The sequence below is a fragment of the Dermochelys coriacea genome, chromosome 15 (genome assembly GCF_009764565.3).
Source record: "Dermochelys coriacea isolate rDerCor1 chromosome 15, rDerCor1.pri.v4, whole genome shotgun sequence".
In the NCBI taxonomy this organism is placed as follows: Eukaryota; Metazoa; Chordata; order Testudines; family Dermochelyidae; genus Dermochelys; species Dermochelys coriacea.
Window position 1 is genome coordinate 14,905,794 of NC_050082.1, and position 23,577 is coordinate 14,929,370.

Genomic DNA, 23,577 nt, shown 5'->3' on the forward strand with positions numbered 1-23,577 from the left:
ACCCTAACCCATACTTTTAGCTTGGAATATTTGATACATTTCGGAGAGGGGATGGAATCTACAAGACCAGTCAGTCTCCTAGAGCCTCAATTTGGCCTTTCATAAGGCTTCTGAGAGTGATCATTATGGGGCTATAGATAATTCCTTGGACCTTTCATAAACCGTAGCTGTTGTAGAACAGATCGTCTGTGTGCTCTCTTGGAGGCAAAAGGGGAGTATTCTGAAGAGTTCTCCTGTTGTAGATCAAAGCAAGGATCATTAGCTCAACCAGTGCATTCCTATAGGGTGAGGAAGCTCATTGAAAGAGATGTCCAGAAGATAGCAAGTGCCTATTTCCTTGAAACAAAATCAATAATTCATGGTCATTTTTATGACCATCCATTATGGTTTAAAAAAACAAAAACCTATAATGATAATATCCATTCACATATGATACTGGATGTATTGTCCAGTAGGAAGTATTTGGCCCTAGATCATCAAGGTATTTAGACTCCTAATTTCTGTTGAAATCAATGGGAGTTAGGACCCTAAATAGCTTTGAGGTTCTGGGCCTTAGAGCATTTGTCTACTGAAGGTGGCAAGTTTTCTAATTTAAATAGGCAGCAATAAAATTCATCCATAAGGGCAGTACACATGTAAAAGAAGACCAATGTAGTAGCAGACTGGTTAAGGAGGTGGACTATAATGTAAAGGAAATGTCCCAATAGACGACTATTAAATCAGATAGTTATTCTGTAGGAGAAACCTTAGGTAGACTTGTTTGATTCAAATGAAAATGTGATGAGTTTCTTAAGGACAAGTTATCACTGAAAAGGTCATGTCAACTTCTGTATGCTTTTTCATTCATCCAGGAAGAAGGAACTAAGGGTAACAATAGATTTCCACTTGCTTAAAGATGGGGATTTCAGGGAAAATAGGACTTTTTTTTTTTTTTTTTTAGTAAATCTGTTCAGGATGACTGACGGATGAAATCTAGTCATGGTAGACCTGGTAATTAATCAGAAGCTAATCTTTCTCAAGATGATTGCATGGTTGTTGAAAGAGAGACAGTGGCGGGGGAAAAAGCAAGATTATTCTGATTACATAATAGACAATAGCTTTGTTTCTAAAAAATCATCTGCAATGTCAGAGTGTACTAAGATTTGGAGATTTTGTTTTTCTGCCATAAAGACAAGCCTGATTGCTGTCAGATCAATTATCAAGCTGATAATTTTACATGATTCAAATGGGGCCTCAATACTGGTTCTGCTAAGGTCTACTGGTTGAGTGTTTTCCTTTTCTGTTCAAGACCAGCAAAGTTAAGCAAAGATCCCCATGTGAAGCGTTGCTGAAAGACTAAGTATAAAAGCCTTCAAAAGCTTTTTTGAGTAGTCTTCTTGGAAGCTTAATTTTTGTTTTTAATCCTCCTAATTGTATCAATTTGCGCTAATCAGCTCAGTTTTACTTTATCTTCTGACTATCCAAACTGCCCTTTATGATTCTCTTTTTGCTCAGGTATGCTTTTCTCTTGCAGTTGGTTGAACATCATTGTTGCATAAGACACGACAAGACAGTGATATGTACATTTCCAGGAATCAGTACACATTTAATTTACTTCAGTGGAAGTTACTTGCATCTTGTGTTGGGAAAATAGGGCCCCTGGACTTTATCCCAATGTGAATACAGAATTCAGTTCTTCCAAGGAATTAATACTTCTACCCTACTATGGTTCATGAGAAGGAGAAGTCTTGGCATAAACTGGATGTCAGGAAAACAGTTTTATCCCAAGTTATTTAAAAAGGCTGCTTTCTTCATCCTTTGCATTTTGGCTGGTGGGGGTGGGAGGAGAATTTTCCCAATTCTACTATTACAAAGTAAATGTGACATTTTAGAATGTTCCAAGCCAGGAAGTTTATCTGTCCCCTTCCTTTATGGTATAAGGAATATTCTAAAAGATAATTGGTCACCTTGTTGGCTGAAAAGACCTCTGCACCTACTGAAAAAAAATCCATAAAGGGCTCATTCAAAACATTCTAAACTGGAGTCTTCTCCCTTGATGCACTTTTTTGTGGGGAAAGGGAGACCGCTGTTTGTCAGAGGCATGACTTTAAATCCCCAAATCAATCTTTTTGGTTTATTTCTTCAAGGATTTTTTTTTGAGGGTTCGAGGGAGAGTTGTCATAGCTAATTCTGAAGACCCCAACCTGTTTTAGCCTAAGAAGATAATTTTGTCTTGCCTGTCAGTTTGCCTACTTCTAGAAATACTTTCTGCCAATCCTGTGTACACTGATAGTTTTTAAGGGTGGACCTCTTCTAAAAGTCATTTTTGCAAATTCAACTTTTCATTAGACTTTTTTAGTTCTCAGTGTAATTCCATCTACTGTTCTATTAAGCAATCATTAAACTTTGGAGTATATCCATTTGGTATGAAGTCCTATGGTGAATCTGCCCTGAAAAGCTGCTAGAACAGAGCTATCTCCACTTGCCTCGATATAGTATGAAGAAAGAGTTATATCTAGAGAGTACTAGCAACTAATCTTTATAAGAGAATAAATTAACCAGTATGACACATTTTCATTTTCCCTCATAACTCAAACAACTTGATTTATAGACTTTTAATACTCTTAATCCTCTGAGTAGTTGTCACTATTTCTGTGAAGTGCCAAGGAATCTTTAATATCCAAAAGTGATAAAGACCTCTGTTTTACAGCTTATCCAGAAGATACTGCTTCCAGGATCAGTCAGTTATTGGTCCAGTGCTGACTCAAAGGGAAGAGTACCACCCACTGAATTATCAAGTTTCATTTCTTGCAACACATGCTTTTTCTCTGGATTGTGTTGTATCAGAACATTGACTCTGTCTGGTTTAGTGGATCACCACCTAAAATAATGTGATAGATTAAAATTTTGCATTTCTTACCTGCCTGTTCTTTACAATTCTGCATAACAAATGAGGAACATGTACGTACGAATAACTAACAGTAGTACACTCTTATCAGATAGTGCCACTATGTTTTATGACTTCCTCTGTCAAACTTCAGAATTGTTCATAATGCCTGCAGTAGTCCTTGGTAGGATGTCGTCGGCATTTGTCATTCCCCCATTTTCTATGCAGCCAAACTCTCTAGTCACATGACCTAATCTAGTGTGTGTTGTCTGTGGAGCAATAACTAGCTTGATATGCTTTTTGCATCAGGATAAAGCCACTTGGTCTGCCTTGAGGGGGTGTACATAAAATTGTTTGCTTAACTGCAATTTCCTTTTCTCCTGGGCAAAAATAGTTAACCTGATGCTACAACAGAGGTTATGTGACTTAGGAGTGCATCTCATACCTAATTCTGCATTCAAAGAGCTTCACTTGCAGGTATGTACCTACCCTTCTTAAAGAGTGAAAACATTTAGAACTGCTTTATAACGTACTGACTATGTAGTGCAGTACTTACCGGTTGTATGACATGGCTACAACAAGCAGTTATATTAGACTGTAGTAGGCTTACTAAATATATTTTAAAAATCTTACTATTGATTTGAACATTTGTTTTTAATGGACATATCTTAGGCCTTCCAAATACTATGAAACAGGAAGAGAGAGGGAACTAAATGGAGTTACTGTGTGTGGAAATGTGCTCTTCTTGACTTTCTACAAAACATGAAAAAGCTTTGGAAGTATAGAATCATAGAAGGCTTGGAAGGGACCTTAAGAGATCACCCCCCTGCACTGAGGCAGGACCAAGTACACTTGGACCATCCAGGATAGATGTTTATCTAACCTGCTCTTAAAAATCTACAATAACAGGTATTCCACAATCTCCTTTGAAAGTACTCCAATTTATAAATTTGGTTGTCATTGTCTAGGACTGTCGGAAAGCAGTGTTGCAATACATTTTGTACTGTAACCTTCAGTAATGTTTAAGTAAAAACAGTTTCCCAGCTGCAAAGTAAATAGCTGACTTCTTAGGCAGGATTTTGAATGCTATCTCATAATTGATTGCACACTTTATCATGAATCTTTGCTCCCATCTATTCCTGCCACTTGTAATCCATCTTTTCTGAATAAATCAGAAGCTGAACATGCCAACATGACCATTCTGAACAGGAGGTACTGTAGTTGTTTATAATAGCACGTGTATGGTACTTAACATCTTGAAAGTGCTGAACAAGCATTACGGACTATGTTTACAGTGTACTGATACAATATCCTCCACAGAGTGAGGTTTATATACTGATTAATGCTGGAGATTAGTCATTTAAAGTTATAGATTCACTTCTGCCACTGAAGTGTCATTTCTCTCTCCCTGGGCAAGTTACTTCAGTTCCCTCCACCTCAGCTTCCCAGTCTGTAAAAGTGTTCTATATTTGAAATAGAAACATGAAAAAAGATAACACAATGGAGAATAAAATGAATGGTGTTATGCATAATGAAATTACTAACTGTGAGCGCACACACTAATTGCTAAAGTTGTAATTTATCTGTAGTTTCAGTGCTGAGTGTCCTCTGCATATTCCCACTCATGGTATGTGCTGGGAGGTGCAGCTCTGATGACGGAGCCGTCTCGTAGCAATGGTTGGAATATTGTGTGCCCCTCCCACACTTTACCTTTCAGGTCCTGAATATTCTTAGTGTGAGGCTATAAAAGAGGGCTTGGTACCCCAGCTGCCTCAGTTCTTTCCTACAGCAGCAGCAGCAGCAGCAGGCCATAAACCTGACTAGATCCATCAGATCTAGATCTTCTCTCTAAGAGAGAGCCAATGCCATGGTTTAATATTCTTAGGTGTTAATTCTGGTGTTAAGGTTAGTTAGTCTATTTCTTGTTTGTTTCTAAAAGTTTAATATTTTAGTTCATATCTTTGGTTCCACTCCCCAGATCCATGGTCGGATATGATAGCTAAAAGACCTGATTTCAAGAGGTGCGCCTCTTGTCCATCACCCTTCTAATGGTGATGGCTTGTTTAGTAATAAAACAGATGGAAAACTAAAGATGCAAGATCATTAGATGTCTCCCAACCCGCAAGAAGAAGGACCTCAGGATCTGTCTTTGGGTATCATATTTTTTTACAGTTCTCATGGGCCTTATGGCTTCAGTCACTTATGATAACTTCTTACTCTCAGCTCAGGATGAGAAGTCTTCAACATTAAATTACAGACCAAACGCAGCATTAAATTACAGACCAAACACAGACAACGTATATACATGATTGACCATCCCATAACAGATATTTCTGTTCTTGACATGACATGGTAGACTTGGTGTTGCAACAGTCTAAGAGGGATAGCTTTAAACCCGCCATCCCCGTTAGAAAATTGCCTCAGATGCCTCCACCCAGGGATAGCTGCACATTTCAACAGATTAACAGCTGTAGCCAGCCATTGGAATTCTCAAGAAAAGTTACTGCATATAAATATCTTTTGAGTTAAAAGCAATCTATTGTGCCCTCAAATCTTTTCAACCTCAGATCCAAAATAAGGCAATGCACATCTTCATAGACAATATAACGGCAATATGTTACATGAACAAACGGGGAGAGATTGACCCTTCCTAGCTGTGCCGGAGACAACGGCCTGGTGGACCAACTGAACAAGTGTGAGGATCCATAGGTCTGGACCCTGGGTCCGCATTGCCACTTGACAGCCCCGGTGAAGTGGTAAACAATGGTCTGAGCCCCTTGTGTGCTCAAGCACTGCTGGGTGTCCTACCCATGGAGACCATGATGAACTGGTCCCTACTGAATTCCCTGATTACATAAGAACAGCCATACTGGGTCAGACCAAAGGTCCATCTAGCCCAGTATCCTGTCTTCCAACAGTGGCCAATATCAGGTGCCCCAGAGGGAATGAACAGAACAGATAATCATCAAGTGATCTATCCCCTGACATCCACTCCCAACTTCTGGCAAACAGAGGCTAGGGACACCATCCCTGCCCATCCTGGCTAATAGCCATTGATGGATCTATCATCCATGAACTTACCTTGTTCTTTTTTGAACCCTCTTATAGTCTTGGCAAGAAGTTTCACAGGGTGACTGTGCGTTGAATGAAAAATACATCCTATTGTTTGATTTTAAACCTGCTGCCTATTCATTTCATTTAGTGACCCCTTAGTTCTTGTGTTATGAGACGGCATAAATAACACTTCCTTATTTACTTTCTCCATACCAGTCATCTATCATATCCCACCTTAGTCATCTCTTTTTTCCAAGACGAAAAGTCCCAGTCTTAATAATCTCTCATCATTTTTGTTGCCCTTTTCTGAACCTTTTTCAATTGCAATATATCTCTTCTGAGATGGGGCAACCACATCTACATGTAGTATTCGAGATGTGGGCATACCATGGATTTATATAGATGCAATATGATATTTTCTGTCTTATTATCTACCTCTTTCTTAATGATTCCCAACATTGTTTGCTTTTTTGACTGCTGCTGTGTAGTTTTGTACCATCTGCAGATTTTGCCCCCTTACTGTTTTACCCCTTTTTCCAGATCATTTATGAATACGTTTTTTAACCCATTCACGCTACAGTAGAACCTCTAAGATGCGAACACCAGAATTACGGACTGACTGGTCAACTGGACACATGGCAATCAGGCAGCAGCAGAGACAAAAAAAACCCAAAACCCAGCAAGTACTGTACTGTATGTGTATTGCATCTTAAAGGTAGGCACATCTGAGCTGCCTGTCCTCACCCCCAACCTCTACTTGCCACTCGTGGGGCAGTCACTTACAGGTAGGAGGTGACGATGCTGAGGTTCATAAGCACAGCTGTGAGCCCCTGAGCAGGAGCAGCACTTGGGTCTGTGCCATTTTCCTGCACTGGGAAGGGGATAAGCTTGCAAGCTCAGTCCGAGTCTGGGAAATAAGCTTCCCCAGCCCAGCTGTTGATGCTGCAAGGAAGCTGCCAGTGCTGGGGTGGGAGCTGCTACTGGAACCTGGCCTGGAGTGTGATGTGCTGGAGCCAGAGCTTGAGCTCCTGCCTGTATGCTGCGCTTTAGAGGAGTGGCTCATTTTTAAAGAGCTATAGCCTGCACTGTGCAACCACTGACGCTGCAGTGCCCCAGAGTGCCTCACTCATCACCCTTGCAGCCAGGGGGCTAGAACCAGCTGCCTGTCCCCATCCCCACTTGCTGGGCAGCCACAATCGGGTAGGAGGCAAAGATGCTAAGGTTTGCAGGCACAGCTGTGAGTCCCGCTCTGAGCAGTCTACCCTGAGGAGTATCCCATAATGACTTGCTTAGAGTGACGAACAACCTTCATTCCCAAGGTGTCCGTAACTCTGAGGTTCTACTGTATTTAAAGCCTAGGGAAATCACCTGGAGGCTGTCTGTGCAGTTAGACAGATCCCCAGCTTGCTGCTGAAGGCGGACCCTGCTGCCCTGCTCCTGATACCTTGCCTTGCTCCTGGTCCCAGTTCGTTTTCCTAGACCCCATTCTCCTCCTGACACCTCTCCTGGCCTCTGTTCCACTGACCCTACCTTGGTTGATTAATTTGGCTCCACTCCGATGCAGCTCATTGACCTTCACTGTGACCTGATCCTCTGGCATGACACTAGTATGGGCTGCTGCTTCTGGTCTTGACCCTCAAGACTGAACTACATTGAATCCCCTGCAACTCAGATCCCAGCCTCTACCCATACCCAAGATCCTGATAGCAGGGATATAATAGAACTGAATGACTGGTCATTAAAGAAAGCAGTGATAGACAAGCTCTTCACTGTGTGGGGGTATCTGGATGTAATTTTAAGAAATCTTGCCTATTAGAAGTGCAGCAAATATTGATTGATTGTACAAAACAGTCAACTCAAAAGTGCTATGATCTCAAATGGAGTAGGTCTTGTAAAGTGGGCAAATGTTATGTTTATAGATCCACCATTTGTACCAGTTCAATCTATTCTTTAATACTTCAGTTAAAGCTATTAGAAATGTCTATATCCTCTTTGAAAAATCTACCTAGCAGCTATTGCTGCACACTATGCATTGGTAGATAAGTCAAGTCTTTGTGCATGATACAGTAAAGAAATTTATTAAAGGACTTGTCAATATGTATGCTCTTATGGGTGAGTCAAAGCTGCATACTTTGAATGTTAAAGGAGATTTGGCTCACTCACTATCCTAACAACCAAGGAATGTTGCAAGTCTCCTAATCTCTTTATTTCATATGCAGTCAACCATAATAGGGACACAGTCACTGCACAGACATTCTCTAGATGAGTTAGACGGTCCATAGAGCAGTGGTTCTCAAAGCCAGTCCACCGCTTGTGCAGGGAAAGCCCCCTGGCGGGGCGGGCCAGTTTGTTTACCTGCCGCTTCTGCAGGTTCGGCCGATCGCGGCTCCCTCTGGCCACAGTTTGCTGCTCCAGGCCAAGGGGGCTGCAGAAAGGGGCGCAGGCTGAGGGACCTGCAGGCTGCCCTTCCCGCAGCCCCCATTGGCCTGGAGCGATGAACCACGGCCAATGGGAGCCACGATCGGCCGAACCTGCGGACGTGGCAGGTAAACAAAGCAGCCCAGCCCGCCATGGGACTTTCCCTGAACAAGTGGCGGACCGGTTTTGAGAACCACTGCCATGGAGGAAAGCCATAAAGTAGCATTTATTCCACAACTTGTAGGGGTTAAGTCATGCTCTGTTAAATCAATGGCAACTCCACAGCATGTCTTTAGACTTGGGCTGTCAATTAATCACAGTTAACTCATGCGATTGACTCAAAAAAAAGAATCATGATTAATTGCCTTTTTTATTGCACAGTTAAACAATAGAATATCAATTGAAATGTATTAAATATTTTTGGATGTTTTTCTACATTTTCAAATATATTGATTTCAGTTACAACACAGAATATAAAGTGTACAGTGCTCACTTTGTAATAAAAATAATATAAATATTTGCACCGTAAAAATGATAAAAGAAATGGTATTTTTTCAGTTCACTTCATACAAGTACTGTAGTGCAATCTCTTTATTGTGAAAGTGCAATTTACAAATGTAGATTTTTATTTTATTTTTTGGTTACATAGCTGCACTCAAAAACAAAATGCAAAACTTTAGAGCTTACAAGTCCACTCAGTCCTATTTCTTGTTCAGCCAATTGCTAACACAAACAAGTATGTTTATATTTACGGGAGATAATACTGCCTGCTTCTTATTTACAGTGTCACCTGAAAGTGAGAACAAGCATTTGCATGGCACTTTTGTAGCCAGCATTGCAAGGTATTTGCGTGCCAGATATGCTAAACATTTGTATGCCCCTTCATGCTTTGGTCACCATTCCAGAAGACATGCTTCCACACTGATGATTAATTAAATTTGTGACTGAACTCCTTGGGAGAGAATTGTACGTCTCCTGCCCTGTTTTACCCACAGTCTGCCATATATTTCATGTTACAGCAGTCTGAGATGATGACCCAGCACATGTTGTTCGTTTTAAGAATACTTTCACTGTAGATTTGACAAAACGCAAAGAAGGTACCAATGTGTGATTTCTAAAGATAGCTACATCACTCAATCCCAGGTGTTAGAATCTGAAGTCCCTTCCAAAATCTGAGAGGGATGAGGTGTAGAGCATGCTTTCAGAAGCCTTAAAAGAGCAGCACTCCAGTGCGGAAACTACAGAACCCAACCACCAAAACAGAAAATCAACCTTCTGCTGGTGGCATCTGACCCAGATGATGAAAATGAACATGCATCAGAACACACGGCTTTGGATTGTTATTGAGCAAAACCTGTCATCAGCATGGACGCATGTCCTCTGGAATGGTGGCTGAAGCTTGAAGGGACAAATGAATATTTAGCGCATCTGTCATGTAAATATCTTGTGACACCAGTTACAACAGTGCCATGCAAACAAACTTGTTTGTCTGAGTGATTGGCTGAACAAGAAGTAGGGCTGAGTGGACTTGTAGGGTCTAAAGTTTTACATTGTTTTATTTTTGAATACAGTTATTTTTGTACATAATTCTACGTTTGTAAGTTCAACTTTCATGATAAAGAGATTGCACTATAGTACTTGTATTGGTGAACTGAAATACTATTTCTATTTTTACAGTTCAAATATTTGTAATCAAAAATAAAGTGAGCACTGTACACTTTGTATTCTGTTATTGAAATCACTATATTTGAAAATGTAGAAAACATCCAAAAATATCTAAATAAATATTGTTTAACAGCATAATTAATTTTTTGATTGCTTGACAGGCCTACTTTAGACATTTTTCCTATTTTAGAAGTCTGTAGAGCTGCAACTTGGAGCTCTATATGTACATTTACAAAACATTACTCCCTAGACCTAGTGTCCAAATCAGGCCCTCAGTTTGCTAGAGCAATAATTCAAACCTTACTCAGTCAGGACTCTGAGCTCTACCTTCTTTACATAAGGTACTGCTTATCAAACTATCCCACGAGTGGCAGTAAACAAAAGAGAGACGGAATTAAGGGTACTTACCTGTAATCAGAATTTTTCAAGATGGAAAAATTTTCAAATTCATGCTCCCACCCAGTCTTCCCTTCTTCCTCATAGTCCTAATGAAATCCTAGGCCTGAGAAAAGAGTGGAAGGAACAAAAGCAACCAGGAGTGCCACATACCCCTTTTATAATCTTGCCGTCACAATTTACAGGGAGAGGGGAGAGTAGGGAGGGGCACAAGTGCTCCCATAAGCATTGTTGTGAGAAAATTTCACTGTCAGAGCTGCATGTGCTGGCACATCCAATGAGTGGGAATATGCAGAGTCCTTTTCAATGAACTCCAGTTGTAGGTAAGTAAACTTCATTTTCTGGAACTCTGCTTTCAAAATATATCCAAGCACTTTGATGGGGCTTACAGTTTTGCAGCAAAATATTTCTTAAATATATGGTAGTTCATAATGTTGCCATGTTTTGATCTCAAGAAAGCTGCTACATCATCTGGGGAAAAGGCCTGATTGCAGTCAGGTTGAGGGTGATGACAGAAAGACAGCTATTATAGGATGAAGAGGTTGGCAACTGCTTATCTCAGTTGTCTGAACTTCTCTGCTATAAGGAGGAAAGAGAAGAGCAGGAACTTTAAAAGTGAGTTCCTGAATAGGTAAAATTTCCTGAACATTTATATGAAATTGCTTGTTTCACCCCTTCAGTTTAAATCTAGATTAGTTATTTTTTTAAAATAATTTCAGCAAAATCTGTTCATGGAAAAGATGACATAGTTTAGTTAATTTGCCATGGAACTAGAAGTTAGTAATTGATGTGTTCCAATCTCAGCTTTGTCATTGTCTTTTTGTGTGGCTTGGGTAAGTAATGAGATCTCTTTCCTCACCCATATAATAATGTCTTACCTGCCAAACATGGTATTGTGAGATTTAATTACATACTGTTTGCATGCTGTATTGAAGCTGTAATGCACTATGTAAATGCTAGATATTATCAATAAATGGATTCTTTAAATACAAGTGTTAATCTATTTATTTGACTTCGATGCAATAATACCTATCTTCTTAAGTTGTACCTTTCTTTCTAAAGTCTTAATGAAATTTAGCCTTAAAATGACTGACACATGATTGGTATATAGGATAAATTAGCAGAATTTATGAAACCCACATTTGGAGATTGCCTAGATGCTCTCCTCCTGTAGAAGAATGGTGAGAACTTCTGAGTTACCACTACCACACAAAGGGTTTTTGGATAATGAAGAGTAGAGACTACTTCAAACTAAAGAGTCTAAGGATCTCTGTGGTAATAGGGTCCCAACACCAGAACACTCATTAAACTTTGGGGAGCATCTCTGGGGATGCCTGCCCTCAGCATGGTCAATATGGCTATGCTGCCATCCACCCTTCTGCTGTCAGTTGTGCCTTACCCTCATATCTAGGAGGAAGGGGACATGGTCATCCCCTGAGAAATATAGCCTAGACATATCCAGTATAAATGTACTAGAAGATCTGGAAGATGGGGCTAGCTAGAAACCCATTTATGTTTTACCATTCTGGATTAATGTTTGTGGGCTTCACAAAAGAAATGAGTTGTTTTTTTTTTAAAGAGAGATTTGAATGACGTGTGGGATGACTGGTACGGGAATGAGTGCAAGGTAGAGGGAGCAGCGTGAAGAGAGGAAGAATAAAGTTTCTGAGAGGAAAGATGCAGAGCTTAATTTTCACCATATCGAGCTTAAGCTGTGACACAGCAATACAGCATCCTGTGTCAGAAATACAGTAGGTGATAATTAAGAGGTAGATTTTCATAAACAGACTAAAATGGTGATAATAGAAGTTCTGCTATTAGGTTACAAGGAAAAGAGAGACCAAAGATAGAGCCTTGAGAAACAATGATGGAGATGGAAGGAGGAGGGACCACTGAAAGACAATGAAGGGTTTGTTGGAGGGAAGAAAAGAACCAGGGAGGGTCAGAGTTGATGAGGGAATGAGACAATCTGTTAAAGAAGGGGAAAAGATCAAGGAGGTTGGAGAAAAGGCCCTAAAATGTGTCTATGATGAGTCATTGGAGGCCTTGGTGAGGACAGTTTTGATGAAGCATAAAGAATGAAGGCTAAATGGAAAGAGAATCCAGTAGAGAAGTAGAAGCAACAGTTGTATACATGATTCAAGAAGTTTACTGATCGGAGATGAGACTGTCCTTACTGAAGTCAAGGGTCATTTTTGAAGGGTAGGGATATTAAAACGCATGAATGCTGAAGAGACAGCCAGGAATGGGAGGAGGTGTTGTCAAAATTACTCAAATCACACACAACCTGTTCTAGTCCATTTCACTGTGAAGCTAAGTACAGAGGTAGAGCATCTTAGTACCAGTGCTGCATCAATACGACTAAAAATCATTCCAGTGTCTTGAGGTGGTACTTATGTATGTCAAAGTACAGTGGCAACTATGGGCTAGCAGGGAAAATAACTAATTTTCAGAGACCAAACTACCCTTTTAATGAATTATTATCCATTGTGCATTTCTTGTTGAACTTTCCACACAGTTCTAAATCACAAAATTGTAAGCACAACTGCAATTTTTAAAATGAGGGAAAATGCATGCAATGCTTTCCCTTTTTAATATGAGAATTTTTTTTTAAATGTACTTAGCTCTTAAATGTTTTCATGGTAATTTTAAAAATACTATTTTGCATGGTGTGATTTAGTCTTCCTCCTCAGACTTAGGGTTTGTGACTGCTGTGGGTTGACTTGGGGTTAGACTTGCAGCTGCTATTAGAAGATCAAACAGCAGCAATAGCCAGGTAATTATTTTTTTAAATCTACTTACAGCCGGGCTTATGACTGTTTCTTTTGGATGTGGATCTTGCCACTATTGTCCATGTTTTTTGTCACCTTAGGACTTAGTACTGCAATGCACTTTAAATAGGGTGGTACAGTATTTGGCAACCATTTCTTAAGTATTGTTTCCTTTTGTGAATACATTATACTCTTTTATCTTCACTAAGTATTTTTTGTTTCTGGGTTGTAAGGTATTGGTTTTAACTTAAAAGGCCTGGGATCATCATGCCCCATTACAAAGAGACAACCCCTCTCTGTTTCTATATTGCTGTAGGTGTGGTCAGCAGAGGTACCTAGTAAATTGGAATCCAATTGGTTCAAAAGAGGGAGAGCTCTCTGTTAGGCCCCCAGACCTTTTTGGAACACTCCTCTCCATGGTATGTAATGGCTTGAGTTTGCTAACCTTCACTGTGTGCTCTAAGGCCCATCCTCTCTCCCTCTGTCATGAGGGGTGATGAGATCTGTGATGCTGGCTAGTGGGAGGGTATTCAGATGTTTTTTGTTGTTGGAGAGCTCATCTTTCTTTCCATATCTTTGGTATTCGTGTTCTGGGATAAAATGAGCCTTTTTATTGCTTGTATGTAGTGTATGTTTTTAAAAGGAGTTGCTTTGGTGCTCCTTTTGATTGATAGTATAAATCTAAATAAATGGCAAAAAGTTGCTAAGGATAAGAGGATTTTTGTTTTGTAAGCAAACCTTTGTTACCAAAGTCACCTTATATTAAAAAACAGTATTTTTAAAATCTAATTTCCTTTCAGTATTTTGTGGTGATTAGTTTTACATCTACTTCAGTTTGGATTGCTTTCTGACATGGCTTCTCATCCTTGCCTCTCTAATGTGCTCTGTAATCTGTCCCTGCAACCATGGGAGCAGGTATAAACAGGCCTACTGTCCATAGTGTTCCAAAGTGGCAGATTTCTCCTTTCATATTGCTAGGTGGCCACAATTGCATCCCAAATCACTGGCCATTCCTAGTCAAAATGGTATAATTCACATTTACCTTTTCCTTTGACTGACATCCTACTTTGCTAACTGTATTTTAATGGGATGTATGAGACATGATTATTTCAAAGCTGATACTAGTATCAATGCTTTGTGTCATCTTCAGACTATGTGTAAGAACATACATATACTACGTTGACTTAGTCATTGGCTTCTGCTCTTTCACAGTATATATAGGTGACAACTTTAGATCAAGTGCTTAACAATTTGTATGGAAAAAGTCTCAATGTCACTGCACATAATTTAGATCTTTCATGACAAACTCTCTGTGTTAAGCCTTAATGATGCAGGAAATGCCATGAGTTATTAGGGTTGGGGGAGGGCCTGGGAAACATTGTGTCTATGATGCCTATAATTATAAAAAGTAAAAAATCTGTACTGCAAATTTCTGTGAAAAGATCCTGTGTAACAGGAAATCCTTTCAGTGGTGTTATGAATAATCTACATGAACGTAGTCTTTCAAAGAAAATATTTACAGTGGGATTTTTCAAATGCACTCTGACCTAATTCTGCTCTCACTCTGTTCAGTGGGAGTTTTACCATTGATTCAGTCAGAGCAAAGTTAAGTCAGTGCTGACTATTCTTAAAAATCCCTCCCTTAATCGCAAACAAATTGCACTGCCTTTTCTGCATGATTATGATTCATTTTCTTTTGAAGTAATATATGTAAGGGAAAATGAGGATAATTTAACAAAAATATCCAACTTGCTTTAATAACTAATGAAATCTCTACTATTACAATATTTATCTCTATCCATATTTCTCAAGATGGCCCATAAAACCTGATAAAGTAATTGATTTAGCCGTTTTAAAAAGTGGAAAAATGCATTTCCATCTGAGCATTTTGAATACTTTCATTGAACACACTGAATGATGGGTTGCCATAAAACAGTTTTCAAGGAATAATAAAAAGTACTCAAGTTTTCAGGTAAAACCTATCATGAGAATGCTTTTTCTGTTGTTGGGGGGGGGGGGGAATTATTATTGTAGCCATACCATCTTGGGCTGTAATCTTGTGAACTACATAGTGTTGGGTCTATTCTATTCAAGTTTTTATAGTGCATTAGCACTGTAGTATCTGAGCACTATCCCAAAGTGCAATAAGTGATCTGAATAGCATCTGTCCTGTGGTTCTTTCCTTCTTTTTCTCTCCTCCTCCTTGGGGGGATAGGGATAGGAATTGTATATGGAATTTTGTTGAAGTTAGTGGGTGGGGGTGGATTTGGTATGTATGATGTGCTATGGGTTTATAAGAGCAAAGTCAAAAGAATTATTGCCTGCATTTGAAATAAAAAGTGGTGAGGTGAGTTGGTTGTTTTTTGGCTAGACCCCAAGAAAACAGAGTATCCAGAAAGCTGTGCTGGTGATACAGAATGAGTGCTGAATAGATGCCCCACAATAGTGTAAGAGGGATGTGTGCACTCTACTTTTGGAAGTACTGTTTTTTATGAGATTTAAAATCAAGATCCTGAGTACAGTAATCATTTTTGCCCTTTTCCCAAGAAAAGGAAATTTGGTCAAGACATTGGGGATAACAACATCCAACCTGGATAATTACATTCTCAATTCTAAATTCCCTCTATACTTTCACTTGGATATGATATTCTTCAGTTCCTTATCTAAACAGAGCAATAGCATTGCTTTTGCTGTTAAACTCTGTCTCATTCTTTGACCAGTGTGGCTGCATTTCAGTAGTAGGTGACCTGACCATAAAGGTATATCTAATATATATTACATCCAAAAACCTGTTAAGTTTGCATGCCTCTTAGTGTGTCTACAGTCTTTGTAGGATTTTATACTGTTTCTCAAATAGTGTTCGCAAAAAGAAAAGGAGTACTTGTGGCACTTTAGAGACTAACAAATTTATTAGAGCATAAGCTTTCGTGAGCTACAGCTCACTTCATCGGATGCATCCGATGAAGTGAGCTGTAGCTCACGAAAGCTTATGCTCTAATAAATTTGTTAGTCTCTAAAGTGCCACAAGTACTCCTTTTCTTTTTGCGAATACAGACTAACACTAATCAAATAGTGTTGTATATGTTTTTCCCTACAAACAGATATACAAATGTACAGTGTAGTCTACTACTTTATATATCAAAGGGAAGCAATGAAGGGTGTGTGTGTGTGTGTGTGTGTGTGTGTGATGCACCTTGTTCACTGCCCATCGTGTGAAAGGTACTTTAAAAGGCTGTAGAAAAAACTGCAAAATCGCATGATGATGATTGAGAAATGGCATGTAACTGCATAACGAAAGACTGAATTGTAATGCATATGCACAAGGCGACAAAGTTAAGGGTTGTGCGTGCAACCTTAATTCTGATAATTTTAGACTTTTGAGTGCTTAACCATGCAATCTTAACATCTTCTTAACATAGTTTTTATGAAGGAATTTCTTCTGTGACAGGCATGTTTGGGGAATAACATGGAGATTAGCCTGATAAATTTCTCAGCCTCTGACAGTCCCTACCCAGGAATAGTTGGGGAAGGAAACCTGCTTCTCCTGGACTTTTCTACCTTCCGTTTAAGGGTCATATTCTACACTTTTGATGGGAAACTCGCATTGACATCAGTGAGACATTTCCTTTGGGTCAAGTGTAGCATATGGCCCTAACATAGGCCAGTCTATGGACCCTAACAAAAATTGTAATTTGGCCCACTCCATGGAACTTGGTTAAATACATGTTATGGACATTTAAGGGGATGTCTAGCCAATACATTATGCAACCCTTTCAATTTTAAAAAAATGTAAAATGGAAAATGTGAAGTTTTGGAGAAAAAATTGTGTTTTCAAACTGAGGCCTTTATGGTAAAGCTTTTTTATTTGTTTTCTTGTTCCTTGCTGGTACAAAATATTTCATTTTCATATTCCATACAGATGTGGTTAAAAGTTGTCATGCAATAAAAGTAATTTCTGTATAAACTTTAATGTCTTTAAAGGCAACACTATATTATTTTATGATTTATAATACATCACTTCTGAAACTGTTTTATTTTAAAGATTATATTTTTCTCTTTCTTACAGTCTTTTCAGGGAAGCCAGGGAAGAGCCTACCTCTTTAATTCTGTGTAAGTATGACTATAATTACATACCAAAAGATGATACTTCATAGAAAGTATGTTCCTCAAATGGGCAAAATACTCAACATTAGTAACAGTCACACTTTCATCTGCTCTTTCAAATTCTGTTCTTAATGGACTACGGCCTTATACTGGAAATCCCTGTTGATAAGTGTGACTGGAATAACTGGCCTTTCTCAGGAGAATGTAGTCTGAGTCTTCCTTACAGTTATTTAGGAAATCCTATCATTAGTCACATTTAACTCTTAATTTGAAATAAAACTTTCAACTGCATCTGATTCTAACTGAATTGAGACAAGTGACACTAAACTGTTTTATTCCAGAAAACCATGTAAAGTTTGACATTCAAATAAATTATGTTACTGTAACTTTACTCTGGTGGACATCATCACTATAGCCCAAAGCAAAGCCATTATTTTTTCAGGTTAACCTTTGGGATGCTTGAATATTGGCCTTGAAAATTGCAGATTTGTCAGAAGCAAGAAGCCAGACTTATCTCAAGAGGGTCCAATGTTTGCAGTAGCCCCTTAACACTGCAGTCCTACATACATGCTGGTTACCTTGCTTTTATAGATCGTGAACTAATTTTGATTTTGTAATATGCTGTCATTGGATTGCATCTCTATTTTTAACTAGCTGAATTGCTCAGAGCAATTCATAAGTAGAATGCAAGTCAGATGTGTCTGTTTTATTTTTATAGATGAGGTAATTACGGTGAAGATTGAAAGATGACTCTACCTTTTACAGATATCTTTGTTCTTTTATCTGTAGTTGCTTCATGTAGAATTGAGATGCCAGGCATAGTCAAGAGTACTACAGATCTGGGTAGTATAACAGGTTTAACCAGATGTTGCCTGATTTTCCTAGAATGACTATTTGGCTAGTCTTTTAGGCATATGTTTTTAATTGGGAAAGTTTCCTTTTGGAGCAGTACGCCATAGCTAGATATGCAAGAGGCATTCCATTGTTTTTTAATATTCACTGTCAGTGATTATTGTATTTTAACCTATGGTGTATAGCATAGAAATATTGCTAAAGCCTTTCCTACATTAATGTAGTCGCATTGTTACAAATCCCTAACGTAGAAAAGGAAAGCTGTAATTGGCACTGGTGGAGCTTACCCCTGTTTGAAAGCAGCTAATTCCCAGCATAGGCAAGGCCTAAGTTATAAGCCATCTGTCACTTTTATTAATATATTGTTTTAAGTACTGTTAAAGAGTTTCTCATTTATCGTGCTTTATTTTATGTTACTTGATGACATGGGTGGTAGTTAACTCATGCTACAAAAGACACCATTTCATGGTAGAAAATGAAAAACAAAATGATTATACTTTTTTCCTCTTGACTCTTTAAGTATAACCCTAAAACTTAATTTCACAAATGTTTTACTAAAAATAGTGGCATATATATCTTGGAGACTTGGTCTCAGATTTCATCTCCAGGAAGAAAGTAGGATGTTGTCAAACAAAAAGCAACATCTGTCTTGTGGTTTAAGATACTATTATTTCAGTTCTTTGTTACAGGGTAAATGTGGGCTGTGGTCCAGCAGAGGAGAGAGTTCTTTTGACAGGTTTACATGCTGTAGCAGATATCTATTGTGAAAACTGTAAAACCACTCTTGGATGGAAATATGTAAGTAATGTATATAATAATTGTATTTCTTGATCAAACATTCATATATGAAGCAATCCACAGTAGTTGTCCTTAATCTACTGAGGCACCATTCATTATTGTTTAGAATGAGTGACTCTTAATCCATTACATCCACATCCAGCAGAAAAAAAATACTGCATTTATAACTAGTTGTGTAATACAAGCCAAACTATATTACTTGAATGTTATAGAAGGTTCAATGTCTTACATTTTGAGAATAATAAAGCCAATGTAAGCTGTAGGCCCCATTATAGTAGTGTGGGTTTTTTTTTTCTATAGTGCCTATTATCTTGGAATTTAAGTGCCACGCACATTTTGGTATTAAAACTTTGGATGTCAAGTTTTCAGATTTCTTTATTTTCTTTGTTTTCTTAAAATGCCAGATAATTACAATGATAAATGGCGAGTATATTGTACTCTATGCTACAAATAATCACAATAATTAACTCAATTTTGTGGCTGAAAAGTAATCAGACTGCTAACATGCTACAGTTTTCGCACTGTAAAAATGTTAAATTCTTCTTTGAGGTGACCTTTGCATATTTCCACTTGTAGGATGTACTCGGTTCAGCTGAATTTCAGAATCTTCTGGAAAACAGCTGCATGTGTTCCCTCTCATAGGAATAATGAATATCTAGAGCTGAGGTTGTAAAAGGACTGTTTTCTTTGTCCAGTAATGGAATGAAGGAAACCAAACAGCTACATTAGAAGGTTTTATTCCAGATACTAACTTTGGTTTCTGTCATTCCTTCTCTTACCATGCAAGACTGGTTTGGAACTCAGAAGAACCTAAGATATTCTCATAAACACACTCCACACTCTTTAAAGTAATGAAAAACAACACCTGTCCAAAATTTTAAGTTGCTGCTAGGAAATCACCTACAATTAAGCTGTGGCTTAACAAAATACAAAAAAAATGGCAAAAATCACAGTCTGAATCCAGCAATCCCAGGGGTAGTTTGAGGAAAGATTGGCCTTAGCAGACCTGTAGTTGACAATATGTAAAAGAACAGACACCCACACACGCAATCTTGACTCTGAAATAAAGTACCAACGTGGTAATCCTGGCATTCTATAGAAATGACAGTCATGTTAAATGTCTAATGTACCTGGAGAGCTGCTCAAGATGTACTGATGGAGGTCATAGTAATACCTAGGTAAACAGATACATGTATGTGATATAAATGTTGAATTATAGTTTTATGCATAGGCACGTGCAATTCTATATTAACATTTTAGTGTGGATTTTATGTAAAGGACGCCATGTGCACTAAAAATTAGATATTTCAAGTAGGAAAGAGAAAACATCCATACAAATAAAATATCACCAGAAAGCCTTAATAGATGTTACAGATGTTAATTATCTATTCATTTTTATTTGCATGTCAAAATTGGTAATGAAATAATGTGAAAAACTAACTCTAACTCCAGTATTTTAAATATTTTTATTTTCTTGTTTCTAGGAACATGCTTTTGAGAGCAGTCAGAAATACAAAGAAGGAAAATTTATCATTGAACTTGCCCATATGATCAAAGACAATGGTTGGGAGTAAATTAAAAGCATTTTTCACTCTGTTTGGACAATATTCTGTGGAACATGCTTTATACAGACTAATGCAAATGAAAGGAGGATTTTGGCTGAGGTGTCTCTGAGAATATCACTGAACTTTGCAACCTCACAAATGAATAGTGTAGTTCATGTGGCTATTTCAGGCCATGTTTGCCTTTTTCTCCTTGTGTAAATTCCCTTTTTGTATACGTATTCTTGTGTGAACAGTTGTTTTGGAACATTTTGGATGACCTTTTTCTAAACTCTCAAGTTCTAGAGAAATAGTTCACTAACTGCAAATTAATTTTACTGGTTAACATCTTTATTTGACCTATGCCTATAATGCTACCTTGGCTGTGCATGCTTCTTGCCTAAACACCTACACCAAATCTAGCAGAAGACTGATATGAATAGTCCTGAAGAATGTATGGGCTGGGGATGTCTTTTTATATGTAGCAATTTCTGATATCTCTGGCAGTAAAAGGGATGCAGTATTAGAGTATTCATTAATTGCTTTTTAAAATTTGGGAGTACCATAATCTGTGTACATCTTGCAGGCAAGTAAATTAAAGATACAGTGCTCATTTAGAAATCTTTCGGTTGCACTGACTCAATTTAGTAGATCTTAAGTTTTGCAAAAAAAGAATACGTTAATGGTTCAATATTTTTAGTGCAACTAATTTACAAGGATACTAAGGCAGTGATACTGTAGAATATATTTAATCAACATAATTGCATTACTTATCCAGCAAACTTGTCTTGAAGGGAGAAGTAGATAAAATTACAGCCTGCAAGATCAAAGGGCACAAAAATATATGCATCTTGTATTTATAAAAAATTAGTCAGTGTAAACAAGTTTTTGGTACTGCACCTTTTAACAGTAACAGGGACTTGTGCATCTGTGAAGTTTTATGGCTGGTTCCATGTAGCTGTGTAGTCTAATGCACTGGACAAAGAGGTTGTTATTAAGAAAATTCATTGAAATATTCTGCTTTTGCTACACTTTAACAAAAATATAGTTATTTTTTGTGCGACAAGAGGCCAGGGCTTATGAGATGGAAGTTATAACAGTACCTCCAGAAGAGAGGGGGTTGGTGGATGGGCAGGAAAGTGTGAAGTTGACTTCATTTCTTCATAGAATAGCAAGATAATTTTTACAATTAAAAAAATAAAAAGGGGTTTGTTGGTTTGCTGGATAAATCATCCCCAAAGACATTTTCATAATAAAATTTATATAAAGCTTGCATCCTTTCTGTTTTTTGTTTTTTTTTTTCCAGCTGCTTCTTAACTGGAGTGACTTAGTAATGAAAGCCTTCTGTAGATGTGTAGCCACAAAATTTACTATTGGGTTTTGTGCATGCACTTTCAGAGAAATTTAAAAAAATTAATCTTGTGTCTTTTATTCATTGCTAATTTTGTTATCAAATGAAAAGTATTTGTGGAGGACCTTTTGTACTTAGCTCCCTTAATGCTTGAGGACAAAATGGTTGGCAGCATCTTTTTCATTAACACTACATAAGTACTATGATGGAATGAACAATATGAAAGCCTTACAATAGAATAGAGGTTAGTTTCCTTTTAATAACTATTTTAATATGGCATTTGTAAGTTTGCAATGTGTGCCATTGCTGCTGCTGTTACATTTTGGGTAAATCTCTGACAGGCTTTCAAAGCTCTACTGCACTTTATTACCAGACATCATTCATTTACAAGCATGCCAATGACTAGGAGCGATACAGAAGCTGTCCATCAGGAGCTGTGATAATGAACCTACAGAAGTTAAATTTTAAAAAGTAGAAACAGTAAAAACCCTTGGGCTTAAGTCCAAAGAACTGGTCTAGTGCAACTGAGTTCAATATGGATTTTGTGGGGTGGCTTATACTGCTCCTCCATAATCAAGAATTAGATTGGACCCAGGAGTCCCCTTTATCTGAATGTCATTGGCACAAGATGGTCATCTGGTGCTGCCATCTGTTCAATCTGAAAGAACCTGGAATTCTGTTTTGTTTGGGCTATTTTTCAATTTTCCTCTAGTATAATGTCCATTGCCAACAATGAAAGCACCAAAACAGCCATCAACAAGGGGTTTGTGTTGGCTTCAAAGCCTAAATATAACACCCATGGAGATGTCTATAGAAAATTTATATTTTCTTTGTCTGGCTACAGACTCAAGAAGAATTACACTGAGTTGAAGGAAAAAACACCACGACCCTTCACTATAAAAATGAGTACAAATTTAAGGTTAATGTTTTCTTTTTACAAGAGAGAACAATCTGTAGTAATATTTTAAATAGTGGATTTGGATGTTTCCTATCAATGAGCTTTTTTTTTTCTAACTAGAAAAGATTCTTATTTAGATGCTCAACCTCTTTTTTCAGTGCATTATTTATTTGTATTTCAAACTGGACATTTTCACCAAAACCTTAATTACCCTTGATGCCAAAGGTTGGGATTTCATTAAGTGCTTAGCACCTAAAACTTCAACTACTGGCATAAGGAGTTGATGTGAGTTATGTATAATGTTATGGCTTTTAAGAGAACCAAATAAAGCAATATTCTTATTAGTCTTGGGGGGGGGGCAAGACGGAGTAGAGAAGGAGCTATAACTAATACAAAATTCCTACTGCACACTACTGTGTAATAATTCTTTATGCTTGCTATGATATCTGGGAGTATGTGAACCTTTTTTTCTTATTGCTTGACTTGAGCAGTAATTCTTTGAAATAATTCTCCCATTGTAAAGATGTGGAGAATTACGCCTAATGGTTTTGGTGAAAGTTGGTTCCAGATATTAATGGCTGCTGGTTGATGTGAAGAGGTCAGTCTGGTCACTGAACCTTCCAGCAGTACATTAAAAAGAAAAACTTACTTGAAGAGAATTCTACAAAGCATTTTCCCTCTAACCTTTTTTTTTTTTAATATATTAAGATTATATTTAAAGGTTTTGTGTGTTCATTCTGGGCAAGTTTACTTCCTCTCCCACTTGAGCACTTTTGTTACTTGTACTGGTTATTTTTATTGTTGGTCTTAACATTTATTTTGTATTTTTTTTTTTAGAAACTGTAACAAAAAGCTTTTGTGAA

At 37.9% G+C, this 23,577-nt stretch overlaps 1 protein-coding gene across 8 annotated transcripts in view; it reads left to right on the forward strand.

The window, feature by feature from the left end:
* The window catches only part of YPEL1 (yippee like 1), a 48,955-nt gene extending 26,131 nt beyond the window's left edge, over positions 1-22,824 (forward strand). For 5 of the 8 annotated variants that reach the window (XM_043498212.1, XM_038373036.2, XM_043498214.1 and 2 more), the window contains 3 exons: positions 17,237-17,280; positions 18,816-18,924; positions 20,409-22,824. In XM_043498212.1, the coding sequence (XP_043354147.1) occupies positions 17,237-17,280; positions 18,816-18,924; positions 20,409-20,498 (243 nt within the window). In that variant the 3' untranslated portion in view covers positions 20,499-22,824. Of the gene's footprint in view, positions 1-3,260; positions 3,344-17,236; positions 17,281-18,815; positions 18,925-20,408 lie in introns of all 8 variants that reach the window. The other 3 variants (XM_043498210.1, XM_043498211.1, XM_043498215.1) reach the window with 1 other exon arrangement.
* The last annotated feature ends 753 nt before the right edge of the window (positions 22,825-23,577 follow it).